This window comes from Poecilia latipinna, unplaced genomic scaffold, assembly GCF_001443285.1.
Source record: "Poecilia latipinna isolate Pla-1442-1.1 unplaced genomic scaffold, P_latipinna-1.0 Scaffold634, whole genome shotgun sequence".
Lineage (NCBI taxonomy): Eukaryota > Metazoa > Chordata > Actinopteri > Cyprinodontiformes > Poeciliidae > Poecilia > Poecilia latipinna.
Window position 1 is genome coordinate 88,973 of NW_015113250.1, and position 15,884 is coordinate 104,856.

Sequence of the window (15,884 nt, forward strand, 5' to 3'; positions counted from 1 at the left end):
TGAGTGGAAGAGGGCAGAGGAGCAGGGCTGAGAGTGCATGTGGGGTTATCTCCCAGCTCGCCTTGTTTCTATAAGCCAGGTCTGAATGGGCCGAATTAGCAGCTGCCCCCAGCTGAAAGAATAAAGGTGACTCAGCTGGTTTACTGCGCGGACAGCATTTCTTTCATTCCTCCCCTCCTCTGGAATGCTTTCCCTTATCTCTCTCTGAGTCAGTCTGGACTTCGCTCTGTTGTTTCTCCGTTTGTTTCCTGTCCCTTATTCAACTTCAAGTTATTTAAGGGTGCCCAGTTAGTTCTGTGAAACCAGCAATATTACAATTAGCTATTGGGATTCTGATGCGTAAAACTGAGCATAGACATATTATAATTTTCTTAAATTTCTAAATTTGGTAGCAAGCGAACAACGAACAAGCTGTGTGTGGAGGGTGTCAGTCTGCCTTGAAACAGTGCCACCTTAATTAATATGTGGTGGTCCCACAACCTTCACACCATTACTGTTTTTTTTTTTTTTTGTTTCCATAGAGATTTTAAATTGGCAAATTTATTTTTCTTTCAAGTAAGAGTAAAGTGAGGTCCTGTCGATCTGTAGGTTATCTCTGGGATACAAAAGACTTTAAAATTTACCCAAAATATTCCTTAATACCGACTTCCTAGTTTGAATTCATAAAACTGTGATTTATAATGGAGATGTAGGAAAACCACAATTGCTTTGTGAAAATAAAATCTGTTTCACAAAGAATGCAGCCAGAGTCAAGATGTTGGGCACTAAAGCTACAGTTGGTAACTACTACTAACATAGCTTCCTTTTGACATTGAGATAGAGATATTTATTAGAAAAAATGGATCTGATCATCTTTAGTTGAAAATGTAACTAATGACCAGAACTCAAACAGCTTTTCTGATGAGATGTGAAACTTTTCCAAGCAAACTGGTTAACACTAGAAAGAGATTCCTAAAAAAAAAAAAAAAAAACAGTTTGAGTTTATATAAACTTTGATATTTTTTAAAAAGCGTATCAAACACTTAGAAGTTAGGTGAGAATACTCATTTACTTAGGTAAATCAGTAAACCTAATTGCATCACTATGCCGCTAACAGTTATCTTAAATAAGAACTAATTATTAATGTACAGAGTGACACAGAGAGGTTTAACAGTTCTGAATATACAACTAAACGAGAGAAGTTCTATTCTGTAAAATATAAAATATCGGTTTAATATGAGGACATTTTCATTGTAGTGCATCTAGATCATTATGACTGAACCACTTCATAAAATTTACAACATTCCACTTTCCAATACTTTCTGGGAGAACTTGCTGTAAATCATCATAATGTAAATGGTTTATGGCCACTTATTCATTCAGTAAGTAATAAAATCTATTGGAACTGCTAAAGTTTCTCTTTGTGTCAGAGATTTCTACTTCATAAAAACAAGATCAATACAAAGAGCAATCAGTTAATTACCAACCCTTCAAAGAGTTACATATTTGGGATCTGGTATTCGGTTGTTAGGCACTTCAAATGGAAGAGTTCCTTTGTTTTAAAAATCCTGCTCATAAACTGCATGCTGCCTTTTACCAGATATTTACTGATGCTGCATCGTCTCTAAATACCAGAGGGCGATCTGACCATTTCCTTAAGCAGCCAGGAGTTATGTCTACATCGGCTCGTCTAATTCACATGCTCTGCAGGAGACATCATCGCTTATCCTGCTGGAGACTGACAGCATCAAGCTGCTACCAGGGGCTGACTACTTCCACTCCACTGACAGATTCCCAGGAGCTCACTGAGCATAAACTGGGGTACACAGTTTCAGAAAACAAAAAATGTAGAGACAAAACTGTGGCGGCAGAAGCTGCGTACACATCATAGCAACATAAACATGCAGTTCTGTCACCTACTCAAGCAATAATTCATAGTTTATATAGTTCTGGGTCGACAACATCATTTTATGTCAACTATTGGCTTTTAACTAGAGGTTAACATAAATACTTTTGACCTTTTAAGCTGGCATCTTTCACAGCAAAGTGGGAATGATGAGAATATATATTTCAAACGTAGAACCTTCTTAATTTGTCTCTAAGATGAATTTTCTGAATAAAAGGAAGCATGGAGGAAATCCACCACACAACAATGATTAGGTAAGATTTGAATCACACTTGCAAGAATAGACATTTTAGCTCAGGTTCATGCATTTAAAAAACAAACAAACAAGTGAAATAACCGAGCAAATAGGGCTACATGATGTAATGAAAGCATCTAATTTCAATACAACTGCTGAACATGGCAATAACAGTATATTTTTATTTTTGTTCCTTCATCATGTCCCACCATTTGTTATAAACTTCAGCATCTCCACCACTGAAAGTATACTTACATGTTAGTCGAGTTGAATTTTGACAAGTTCAAAGGAAAAATGTTGGATCTCGACATCTTGATTGTTTCCATGTGTTGGTTCTGCACAAGGCCGCTGCAGTTCACCGGCTGAAGAAGCCAACACTCACAGACAGAGCTTTAGACTGCCATGAATGTGTCTCCGCTCATTTTTTTGCTGAAGATGTTTATGTACTTCTATGCTGAAAGGAATATGGATACATAAGTGAAGCCCCTGCTGTAAGGCTGCTGCAAAATGTTAAACCTGACGACTGACAACCAGCAGCGGCTCTACAAAGAGCGCCTGGACTTATGTGGGGAAATGTCTTGGCTGAAAAAGTTATATTGAGCATAAATAGGAAATTGCATTTCCCACTATTTTTACCCGATGTTGTAAGGGACAGGTAAAAAACTTCAAAATTTCTTCAAAACCAGTTCTGTACAATTGTGTGTGGCTTTTAGACTGTGGTGGGAGTGATCACGTAAAATGAGGCGTGATCATTGACTAAATCAGCCTTATTTAGTTTCCATTCTCTGTAAACCTTTGGATTTTAATCCAGAGAATCTTGGCATTGCAATGGACTCAGATTTGAACCTTTAAAACTTACAAAAACGATTACAAAGTCAGTCTTCTACCACCTGGAGAACATTTCCTGGGTAAAAAGACAAATATCTCAACAAAATCTTGAGAAACACATCCCTGCATTTATCTTTAGTCGCATTGATTATGGTACTGCAATAGTGTCTTCACAGGTCTCCCTGAAAAGTCAGACAGCTATCACTGATCCAAACCATTGCTGCTCACATTTACAGTAAAACTAGGAAAATAAAGGACATCACCCTGGTTCTTAAGTCCTTACAAACAAACTTGCATATCCATGTTAAGACTGCTTGATATTACGAAATCACGCAGTAGCAATTTGCCTTAAATCAAAAAATTTCCTTCTCTGTTTTCTCATTCATTAGCTTCAGCATTTTGGTTTTAATCATTTGTGCCAGGTGAAAACAGTATTGGAGACTCCATCCAATAAGCTGATTATCTTATTGTCATAGTAAGTATGTTTTTCTGGTGGGTCTTTCTGCAGTGGTCGCTGGATACACCCTGGACAGGTCATCAATCTGCCACAGGGACTACATAAGCAAATTAATGTTGTCCTCCAAACAGCTATTTGTAGAGTTTTTGATATAATGAGGACCCTCAGAATGCGTATATTTAGGAATGTATACAAAGATGAACCTGGGTGGATTAGGAAAAATTCAAAACAAAACTCATAAGTGAAATTACTGAATTACTCAAGTGCAAAAAAGTAAAATTTTGCGTTTCAGATATGCTGACATGGATTGTTAACAAGCATCATCAATACTTTGATTGGTGGATGTTGTGCTTTTCATTTGCCAATTATAATTTTCTAGTACGATACCTTCATGCCAAGATGTCATAAAATATAGTAAATGGCAGCCATGTTTTCTGCAGGGATAATTGCTGGACACGCTCAGCCTCCTGGCCAGGTTTGTCCATTTCATGGTTTATTGTTGTCGTGTAATGCTATCTGGGACTGCCTGTATCCCACACCATGGTTTTCCTATTTTTTTTTTTTTTTTATATTATTGGCAAATCTTCTCAGACTCTTATGGATAGAGTGTAGGTGGGTTGAATTTTGCCTCCTAGCTATCAGGTTTGCCCTTGTTGGATTAAAATGAACATCAGTTTCACAAATGTATCTCTTCTTATCTGGATCTTTTTCTGTCTTCCTGTTTTTAACCAAAGCAATAAGCATCATTCCTTCTGCTTTGTGGCAAAGAAAGTGAGTAATATGAGGAAATGAGGTGAAAAGTGTTTTGGCATTCAAGTTATTAAGTACTCGGTCCCGGATGCTTGTGAGTGAGCGGGCAGCAGTTTTTCTGAATGTGTAAGGATGACTCAGAGCTGCGGCTGGCAGCAGAGGTGAATGTGTGATGCCTTCTGAGCCAACATGTTGATTGGAAATGTGGTTTGGGATGATAACAGATTCTGTATCTTTTTGTTTGGCCACCGTTTATTTTATCTCTTATTCTCTCTTGTTTAATAAGGAAGACTTTCCAAATTTGTCCTCATTAAGGGCTTAAGAGCAATGACAGGGTTGCCTCTGTGGTTTGAAAGCTATTACACTTTATGGCTAATAGGCTGTAATTTCCATTAGTGACATCCAAAGTTGATTAACCTAAGTCTGGATATAACAAGTTTAAGTAATGAATAATTTTACTCATTTCAGCAAACTCAGACACATAATTTTAATTCGGTTCACTTTTTTTGTTTTCCCTTTGCACATAGATATCTTCTAAGAATCCATTTAAAGTTGATTTTTTTGACTGAAATCTGCACCCCATTAGTTATAGATCAAGCTTTTTATCTCCAACTGAAGGATCTCATCTTATATGTTCTTCCCAGCTACACAAACTACATTCTTCTTCCTTTTCTCTGTTGCATCGATTTCTGATTTTTTTAGACCAACCCTGTGAGATGAAGAGGCTCTGTGGAGTTGCTCAGGAACAGTCCACATGCCTGTGTGTGCTTCGGGAAATCAGCAGGGCTTTGATACCAGCATATGTTTTCATGTAGGAATTGGAGTGCAGATATCCAGAGGGAACCTGAGCCTCCACCAGCAGACAGACAAAGGCCTGCATCTGGGGCAGAAAACATTTCCCCTGGCTGGGCTGGAGAAATATTTTACTCCTCAAACCGATCAGAGCACAGATTCATGGGGGAAGAAAAATTCAGAGTTAGAGAATAAGAAATCATTTCAACTCATTGAGGAGTTCATGTTAGCCTTCCTACCTAACATCATATGGCCCCTTGAAGATGTCTGCTGACGTTTGGGTTGTTGCCTGATGCAATGGGTGACAGTTTGCAGAAGTCGGATTCTACGAGGACTTTGTGGGTGTGCCAATAACTATTTTTTTTACATGAAGATTTTTCCCATTTCCTTTTATTTTAAAAGTCACTTTTTTATATAAGCATTGGTCTTTTTAAATTCTGTGTAATATTGAAATTATTACACAGAATTATTACACAGAATTTTTTACCAAACTTTTTTACCAAAAAGTTTGGTAAAAACATTGTGGAAACATGGAGGAAAGCAGATGAAATGGCTGTGCAGTTGCTAGTTGAAGTTGATTGTTTTATAAATAAAGGTTAAAATTATATTTTATTTTGTTCAGAGGCTGTTGTACTTCACCTGAATAAGACATTTGGTGTTGAAGTGTTTTCTTAAAATCCTCTTTTGTTGCGCTTAATATTCCGCAAATGAATCCTTGAAAATGTTTACATTTTTTCTGTCAAAATACTTTGAGCCACATGTCAAAACGAACATGAGGTCAAATCTGAAACTGAAGGGAAGCTTGGGAACAGCCAGATGTGTTTCTTGGATCTTTTTACCTTGGTACGTATTTAAGTTAGTCATACTTGGAGAAGTTTATGCAGATGCAAAGAAGAAGCTTATTGTTCAAAATTAATGCAGCGATGATTGGATTCTGTCCAAACAAAAGAACAGCCTTGTCAAAGTTAGATTGTCATTTTTCTGTGGACACGGTTCAAGACGAATAGAGAAAGTCTCAGTTCCCCAGAGAGGGAGGGCGAGACGAGTTCTTGGTACCTTGGTGTGTCTGTGCTGAGTCACACAGAAGGTTTTGGTTGGACACTTAAGTGTCTGTTGCCCAAGTTTCCCAGATACAAAACAGCCTGAATAATGAGTTTCAAAGGTCACATGTGGAAACTGTAGTGAAAGTCTACCTCCAAAAAAATCACACCTGAATGTTTTATATACCCTTCATTTGAATCTTATGTTATCACGTCATCTTCATTGACATCTTATAATGAAGATGTCAATGCACCTAGAAAATGGCTGATGACTGAAATTGGACGATTTTCTTCTTGACTGATGCTAATCGGAGATTGGCCAGATGATTGATCAGATATTGCTGTCAGATTGCACTGACGACACTGTTTGATGAAGTTTGAGGAAGTTATTACGGAGTGAAGATGACTCAGACTTAGCTATTTTAGGTATCAGAGACTTTTTTAAAAATGAAGTTAGGTATACCTTGAAGAAGCTATGTTCTTTGCCTTTGCAGTCATGGCTTGACACTGGAACAGCGTTGGTGAAATAACATAAGTGTATCAGTCTGTTGCTGTTTTCATTTTTTTGCATTTGCATTGTTATTTTATTTCTTGATATGTTTGAAGTATCTCCTGCTTGTTCAGTCCAGTGCAGCTATTTTTTTTTATTTCAGTGGACATTAGCACAATACTTTATGTATTAAAACCATCTTCTACAGCTAATGGTTAAGAACAGATTTTTTTTAAAACCCCATGTCAGCATGGTTGTCCTACCTGTAAATATCTGTCTGTGTTTACTCAATAAAAATTGCAGACCCTTACCGTAACTCTGGAATTTCCTAAATGCCGCCAGCTTTTGCAAATTTAATGTCGCATAACAGAATCAGGCTGAAGGTTTGAAAGGATAAAGATAAGCAAGTACTCTGTAATCCTTTCAACCGTTCTGGTATCTGCTGAAGTCAACTTCAGGTAAATCGCTCCTACCTAAAAATGATGGGCATTAAAACAGAGCTGCTCACTATATTGAACTGCAGTCGTCACAGAGGACTGTTTAGACATGATTACCTTGAGGAAATGTCTCAAATGTTGTGCATTCACACTCTGCATATTTCGCCAGGTGGCTGGACTATAACTGCCCCTTGCTCCCCAAACCAGATTTGGTTTTATTGCTAAAACTGAAAGTGTGGTGGGGACATTATGTCATGGTAACTAAGGAAACACATCTGAAAAATGTGGGTTGGATGATAACCAGCAAGACCGAAATTGCAATTCTGAACAATAATATCACACTTACATATTTTCCTGATATTGTGTAGCTCTAGTAATTAATAAAAACTGCAAAAGTACAAAGTGAGTAAAATGAGCAGCTCTCCAGGAGCAGAAGTGATTCCCCCAAAATAATTATATTTTTAAGTGACTTTTAACTAACTACTGCTTCTTCAGACTGCAGTTGTAACCTTGTTGATAACAGGGGAAAATTGGGAACTTTGAGACTTATTCCTATAGAAATGACTTCCACACTGAAGAGCGTTGTTGGGCCTGTTAGTAGGTACGGTGCACTCTGTGCTTGAGGAAAAGAAGATTTTTCTGAGCAACCAGTCAGTGGTCATGGCTGGTCAATCTTAAAATCAACAGATTCTGTTCTACAGTCTGCTTCTCTTTTCATCTACAATTATCTGCCTCACTTATTTATTTCATGCTAAATTTGTGAGAGGAGAAGATTTGGAAGTGAGGTGTTTATCCTTTTTCTAATTGTGAGAAAACAAAGGTAATATAGACAGAATGCTAGCTTCTGGACTCGTGTGGACACAAAAGAATGACATTGCCTTGCCTGTATTTGTGCATTTGCTTTCAGCAGCATTGTCTTGAAAGGTTGACTGCCTCCTACAGTGATTGTTTCCTTAATGTGTCTCTTCCCTACCTTTCTGCCTACAGGCGACCAGTGCGTCAGAGAATCCTTCCAGTTTACCCAGCACACAGCAGCCTCGGGGTCGCCACAGCTTTGTCAAGGAACACTTTCAGGCTCAGTACAGGTGAGTGTTGCTGAGATAAACAGCAGGGAGATACATCTACATTAGCATCAGTATTGGCTGGTTTTAGTCATTTTTTAACATTCTGGTTATGATCATGTATAACTGCTCCAAATTTAGCAAGCCAAACAGGCCATGTGGTGCTTGTTTGGGCATGTGGCTGTAATAATGATACAGTATAGGATTGGGTGTTCAGCAGAGGCAGAGAAGCAATTTCAGCTGTATGGTCTTCTTTTCTGGTGTTGAAAGGAAAAATGTATATCAATTATAGTTGGTTGTTGACCATAACAGCATCATTGACATAAGATATAAATATCAGCCCAAACATTCATGTCGGTGGATTCCTAATACAAACACTCCAGAACTTCTTGTAGACATGCTTCTTGTTTTTTTTGTTTGTTTTTTGCTTGTTATATTTTGAGAATAATATCAAACGGAATGTTGCTTTGCCTCTGCAGCCTGTAGGTGTTTCTGGCAAAAGAATGGAAAGTGAGAATAAGGAGGACTACTTTTAAAACTTGGACATCTCATGAATTATTCAGGGTGCTTGCTGTGTACTGTAGATAAGGTGTTAGGGTTGATTTTTTTATTTATTTATTTATTTTTAGTAAGCGCAGGGCAGTACATGCCATTAGAGAGTATATCTATTCAGACATAGTGGGAATGGATGAAAATAGGTCAGACAGACCTATGGAGGATCCATGGGATTTATCTACAGCTCCGGCTCGCCGTGCTTCACTTACAGTACAAAGTTAGCTACCTTCATCTTTGTAGAATTTAGTTACTTCATCCTGGAGGGTAAGAATCTCCGCTAACCGTTTTTTTAATGAGCTGCAAATTTTAAGTTCTAATTCACAGAAAGTTTAAGCAGTTTTAGAAAAGGGACGGAGGGGTTAGGTATTATGTATTTTCAAGGCACATATTGCCATTTTATAACACAATCAAGTAACTTATTAAAATGCTGTGTATATAAAAAATAACTTAAAAGATATGTGAGTTTTATGCCCTGAAATTGGGGTTCCGTTTCTTTAAGAAGCTACTGCTCTCTGACGCTCCGCCTTCAGCACATCATCACAACAATCTCCATTATGCTGCCTACAATCATTCCTGGCAGTGTTGGACTGAGAAGTAGTTTTTATGATGAGCCCAGACTTGCAGTTCCAGACATTTGCTAACTGCTGCTGCCACTAGTCTGGAGGAGCTGAGTGGAAATGGATGTGGGGCAGGAAAACTCTGAGGCGGAATCTGCAGCTTCAAGGAGGAGCTTTTTGGAAATAGGCAGTATTTTATGAGAGAAAGTGGTTAAGTACCCTGGAGACTCAAGGATTTCTCAAACAGGTATAGAAGAATAAAAAAACACTCCATGTATGTTTTTGACGACGTAACAACATTATAAGATGAAATAGAGCTCAAAAAAGTTGATTTTATATTATACTCCCCCCTTAATGTGTCCAGTTATCTCCAGTTTAGTGCTACTTTCTGCTGTTTTTGTGGCTCAGCCTGTCTTCTAATGGATCTCACAAGAGTATACCGACTGGCGGGCACCACAGGTCACTAATGCTTTATGCAACAATGTATCTGCCCGGTAGGCTGTAAGACATGTTTTCATAGTACAGCTTCACATGGTCTATTTTACAAAGGAGTATGTGATGTAAGCCAAAGACACTTCTGCACCCCTATGCCATCATGGATACTGCACTATGCTCTTTGTAATATCCTGGATGTTTTTGATCCTCTCCAGCCTAGAACACAATGTTCAAAAGTTCACCTTAAATGACGTGGATCAAACAGACAAACCGTTTTAAACCTTGCTTGCATCAGTGTACAACACTGTTAACCCAGTAAAAGAGATGACATAGAAAGGATTTGAGTCTAAAGATGCACCCAAAAGTGGTTCTGAGGTCTGAGTATTCCAGTTTATCTGTAAGGCATATTTAAAAACTACAATTTTGACCAAAGTCCTATGCAGAAATAACAAAGTACAAAACGACAAAATAAACAACAATCCCTCACCTACAACTTCATGTCTCATGCTGTATTGACAACCAGTGAGGAAAGATATGTTTTTAAATAATATTTAAAACCATCAAGAGTTGGATTGATGTAATCACTTTAATTATTATGGTTGAAATTAAGTTGAGGGTGCGGTTAGCATATAAATGGAAAAAAACACAAATATTTTTTCTTAAATTTTGTCATGATTTGTATGGTTGTGGTGGTGAGGATGAACACCGAGGCCTAGATGATGATGAAGATGATGATTTAATAAGAAGCTCAAAACAGTCCAATGCAGGCGGCACGGCAGAGAGAATAGCACACAGCTAATTACCGGTAGCAACTGATAGAGGACCGAAAAATGAGAGCTGACGCCGTCACAGGACTTAACCGATTCTACTGTGATGATGGACAGACTAACGTTGACAAAAACGAGGACCCAACAAGAGACAGAGACAACAGGTGAACTTAAATACATACGGGGTAATCAGGTAACTAGACACACCTGGGAAGCAATCAACCGGGAAGATGCAGAAACAACAGAGACTCAGGACAGAAACTGAACACAGGAAAACCGTAAAATAAATACACAGAAACACGGATCAAAAGAAAACATGTAAAACAGTTATCAGCGAGCAGTCGATTCAAAACTCAAACTATGAATCTTTCTTTGATCACACACTTTGGTGGGGAAGTTTTTACTGAGGGCTGAAGACTATTTTTAGCATCACTGAGATATTTAAAAGTAAACCAGAGGAAGAAAAAAAGGCATAAAACACTAAACAAAAAAACATTTTTAAAAGCAGATTTTTTTTCATAGAGCATATCCAAGATATTTGAAAGACAATGGAGTTTGGGAAGTTAAAATATCTTAGCACAATGCTGCTTGTCATGTTTATGGATGGCGCTTTCAAAGCAATCATTTAGCTGCTTTTATTTCCCTTGGTGCCAATTGGCTGTAACCCCCAAATGGCACCAAGAAAGACAATGGATAAGAAAAACCAGAGATAAGAAAGACGATGCTAAGACTGTTTCCACTGTGTGCATTAATACATATTAGAGTAAATGCCGTGTTTGAGCTATTAAAATAGAGGATCTCGCAGTAGGATCTGGTCCCTAATGCCCACTAACACCAGGTGTCCACTGTACATCTGTTCAGATGGTTTTGAGCACAGTCAATCAGCCAATCAAAACATCAAAATCAGCGCATTGAGGCAAATGGATGTGAATAGCTGACGTTGAGCATTAAAATGTGGAATAAAAGTGACACGCTTGCTGGCGCCAGATGGGCTGGTCTGGGTGTTTCAGAAACGTCTGGCCAGGAATTTCATCCACAACCTCTTCTCTGAGAATGATTTGAAAAAGAAAATATCCTTCGTGTAGCAGCTGTGTGGGCAAAAAGGCCTTCTTCCCTCAGGCAGAAAAACACATCAGGTGCTACTCCTGTCTGGTAAAAACAGAGCATGTGCTACAATTCACACAGGATCACTAAAATTGGACAATAATAGACAGGGAAGGTGTTGCCTGGTCCAGTGAGTCTCAATTTCAGCGAGGATCCATCCTGTCTTGTGCCAACACTTCAGGCTGGTGGAGGTGGTGTAATTCACAACCTATCTGAGTATTATTACTGACCATGTGTACAGCCAGCAGCTGCCCAGAGACCTGAACACATCAGATCAAAGTTGTCCCAAATTTATCTTCTTTGAGGTTTCCACCTTTTCCCTGTAATGAGATGGAGCATGCCTGAATTTGAAAGATCAAATATTAGTTTTCAAAGCTCCGATCGATGCATCTCTATGGAAGTAAACAGCATTTCCTGATCAAAACACATTGATGGTGTTTCGGTGTTTTACAGAAGAGAAAATCTCTCCAGATAAATAGCAATGATGGTGCAGTTAGTCTGTCGCCCTGGAGAATACTTCCTGTCGTGTTTGGTCTATCTCACACATGTTGACTTTCAGCAGATTAACCTGTTAGCCAATCAATAAAAAGGTCAGATTCTGACACAACTATGATGTTTATGATAGCTGTGTTAGGTTAACCACCCTTTGTGTCCTGTGATTATCCATTTCCTTGTTTGCTTAATCATGGATCGAATATCTGGGGATGGTCCACATCCCTGTAGAGCGTAAATACCCATGATGCTCTCAGACTGCCTAATTGAAAAGACTCACAGTAAGCCTATTCTTTGGGGAGTTTACAGAGTGTTAAAGTAAGAGTGAAGATTATCTTGAGTGTCGTCTTTTTTTCCCCCCCTTTGTGTTTTCTCCTTGGTTTTCCTCGCAATACTACACACATCTGAGTGCTTGAGATATAACTGGAATGTAGCAGCTGAGAATTCATTTGGTCGACCCAATAATAGTGAATTTTCATATAAATGTCTAGTCCACGCCTTCCACAAACTCTTATGAACAAAAATGTGTTGCTCTGTCTTTGTTCTATGTCTTGTCTCTGACACACACACCGCCTCTCTCATCTTTTTACTTCCACACTAGAAACAATTTCGGCTATATTTAGATGTACTGAAGGGCTCCTCTTCATGCTTTTACTATTTGTCTTTTAGAGCAAGCAAGGTAATGGTTCCTCCTTTCAGAAGAGTAGCAGTAATTGGATTCCATAGGCCATGCACTTACACAGATCTTTAATCACTGCTCAGTGAGGACCACAATTCACTTAATACCCTGGTTGAAATATTCACTTTTTAAAAATATATACATTTAAAGCTAAAAGTATAAGAATATTACAAAAAAGTTCAATATTTTACCTATTACACACATTCATTACAGATATAGTTGACATACTCCAAGCCTTTATTTCTTACAATTGTTATGTTTATGGCTTACGGATAATGAAAAGCCAAAATTCCTTCTCAGAAAATTAGCATATTGTGAAAAAAGGTAAAGATTAGAAACTCATCAAGTTACACCCTAATCAGCAAACTGACCAAACATATGTTAGGGTATCTTGAGCAGACGGGCTGTAGCCAAGTTTATAGAAAGTTGAGTGAAAGAAAAAACTGTGGTTGGAAAAGACACACCAGAAACAAGAAATTACAGGTAGATAAGTTCTGTTTAATTTTTTATTTGGTAGTCATTTCTGGAGAAAGAAGGGATCCATGTTGATTAAAGTATTGAATGAAGTTTCCACAGTTGGTGGTGATTTTTGGTGCCATGCTATCTGCTGGTCTTGGTAGATTGTGTTTTCTAAAACCCACAGTCAATGCAGCCGTCTTCCAGGAAAATTTAGAGGGCTTTGTGCTTCCTTGAGCTAAAAAGCCTTTAGCTTTTTGTGGAGACGCTGATTTCATTTTCCAGCAGGACTTAGCAACTTTACACAACCAAAGGTACCAAAAGGTGATTCAGTGATCATGTTGTTCTTGTGCTTGAGTGAATAGTGAAGATTATATATTATATATTCTCATTTGAAGATATATCATGCTGAAGATATATCAGTGAATATTTTTTAAATTTAAATAGTTCTTTCAATTCATCCAGGTAAATATTTTAATATGAAACAGACATTTGTGTTTTCACTTCACATTTTAACATGGATCAATATGAGATTCTCACTGGAACTCTCATAGTTATTATAATAAAAATATATATAAGTAAAATTATTTGTTTCCTTTTGTCCAGTAAAAAAATGGTCCCAATCTCTCCTCCTGCTGCTAATAAAACATTAAGTAACACTAGTGCTATTTTTGACTTGAAAGAGTGTATACAACCATTCTTTTGAAAGTCACAAAAATCTTTCATCCATTAAGGACACTAGTTTTCCTTCAGTTAAATATATTCAAAAGAAAAAAACAAAATTGTTCTACACCTGCCAGTTTTATAGTTGGTGTTTATGGGACTTGGAGAAGGGATAAAAAAAAAAAAAGTTTAGCTCTGGGGTGTGCAAATGCTCTTAACGAAATGTTACTGTTATACTTACTACCACAATAGCAATTGAATTATTGTAGCGATGTGATGTTCTGCTCTTTAATGAATGAACCTGAGGGTCTAACAAGCTGATAATTAATCTACCAGCCAGCCACTTGCTTAAAGGGCAATACACGTGGGCAGAAATGTTTTTTAATTAAGAAACCCAACGTATCCAGCGGTGTGTGGTTGAGGGCTGGTGGTGTAAGGCGCATCATTTATCTATCTTTTTTAAAACCTGTTCTGTTCATTATGTTGATACTTATGATGCAACAAACCACGGCAGGAGAGCAATCAAAGTCAGAGCACTTTAGCAGGACATGTCAACGATAAATGGATCCAGTTAAATACTTTAATATGCTACTTGTAGCTTAAAGGACGTTGCTATAACTGCGCTCCTTTAGTTTCAATCCGTTTTCAGTCAGTTCACTTAAACTTCCTTGTAAGCTACCCAAGACTGTGTGCAAACAGGTGAGATATCATCCAACTTTTAGGAGTTTGGCACTTCACAGAATGAGGTTCTGTGAAGTTATCAGTGAAACAATCAAGCCCAAAATCATTCATTCCCCTGGCAGACTTAGATTTGAATTGATCTTTTAATTTTACCAACATGTTGACTGGAAGTATTAATGATTTGATTGGTCAAGTCAGTCTCCTGACTTTTATTTGGAAGAAAATTTGTGGTAAGAATTAAACATGAGGGAGATGACATCCTCCTACTACAGGTTGGAGAGCTATTACCAACAATGTCTTCACAGTCTCACTTCCAAAAGCTCGAACCAACCCTTTCAGCCCATCATCTCGCTCCACACATGATCACAGTGTAAGTTTTCTCCGTGAATCCTTTGTGTTGGTGTGTTTTCAGGCTCAGAGGAATAAGCTTCCCGGCGGCTCCCGCTCGGTTAATGAGTAATGGATATTTTAAATGTTTGGGAATTTGTTTCCTGCTCTTGGTTTCATCCAGCCTCCTGAAGTGCACATATGCATATTCATATCCATTTTTCTTATCTCATTAGCCTGAGCTGGCTGCAGTGCCGAGTGTAAAGCTTCTTTTAAAGTTGTCTCTTCAACAGGGAGTTACTTTGCATCTAAATGCTAACAGAGCCATTCCTCCAATCTCAACATGATTGATCGCACTGGATGCTGTTTTGCTGGCTGCATTTTTAAAGATTTTTGTTTATATCCGCCTTGCTCTCTTGCCTTCCCCTCTCGTTCTGCCTACAACACTTACTCAGTCTCCCTCTCTTCCTCCTCCTTCCCTCTTGATTCTTTTAATATCTCACAGAGACGCTCCTCAAAGGAGTTTGGTTGAGTTGGTTGATCTGAATAAATGTTTGTGATTAGAGCCGGGGACCGTCTTGTGGTTTGGGATGCTTATGTGGGAGTTTTGTGGTGCAGACGCTCCATTGTGCCCCTGTGTTTTTAAATGAGTCTTTGTCAAAACCTTCCTCCCGTCTCCGTCTGTCACTCTCTTCTGTTTGCTGTATTTATTTTTAATGGCAGAGGAGACGGTGGAAAAAGCTCAAGCTCAATCTCTCTCTAGGCAAATCAGTCGAGGAAGTTTTTTTGTTTTTTCTACAATGCAGTTTATTTAGATGTAGATTTGATGGGAAGGTCTTACATAATGTTACATATACTTGAATAGTAAATGACAAATTGTTATGCTGTTCACACTCTTAGAAGTACACAAGCAAACAAAACAGAGGCAAAATGTAACCGACTGGTAATGAGTATCTTAACGTAACTAAAAATCGTCAATATCTGATGAACAAAGGACGTTGGATGATTTTTTTTCCTAAGATGATTTGAAGACTATTACTGAGAGACATTTGTCTCTGGATATAGAGAGAAATCAAAAACCTTTGGCTGGTTTTACGCATGTTTGAAAAAAAAAATAAGTCGGTGAGCTGTAATAGTAAATGTGAATGAGTATATAAGATGTTATCACTCTTTTAACTTGGGGCTATTTTTGA

The 15,884-nt window shown here is 38.0% G+C and overlaps 1 protein-coding gene across 1 annotated transcript in view; it reads left to right on the top strand.

Moving 5' to 3' along the window:
• The window catches only part of usp43a (ubiquitin specific peptidase 43a), a 122,449-nt gene that overhangs the window by 27,953 nt on the left and 78,612 nt on the right, over positions 1-15,884 (top strand). Inside the window, exon 4 of the mRNA XM_015043450.1 lies at positions 7,902-7,999. Within this exon, the coding sequence (XP_014898936.1) occupies positions 7,902-7,999 (98 nt within the window). The remainder of the gene's footprint in view (positions 1-7,901; positions 8,000-15,884) is intronic.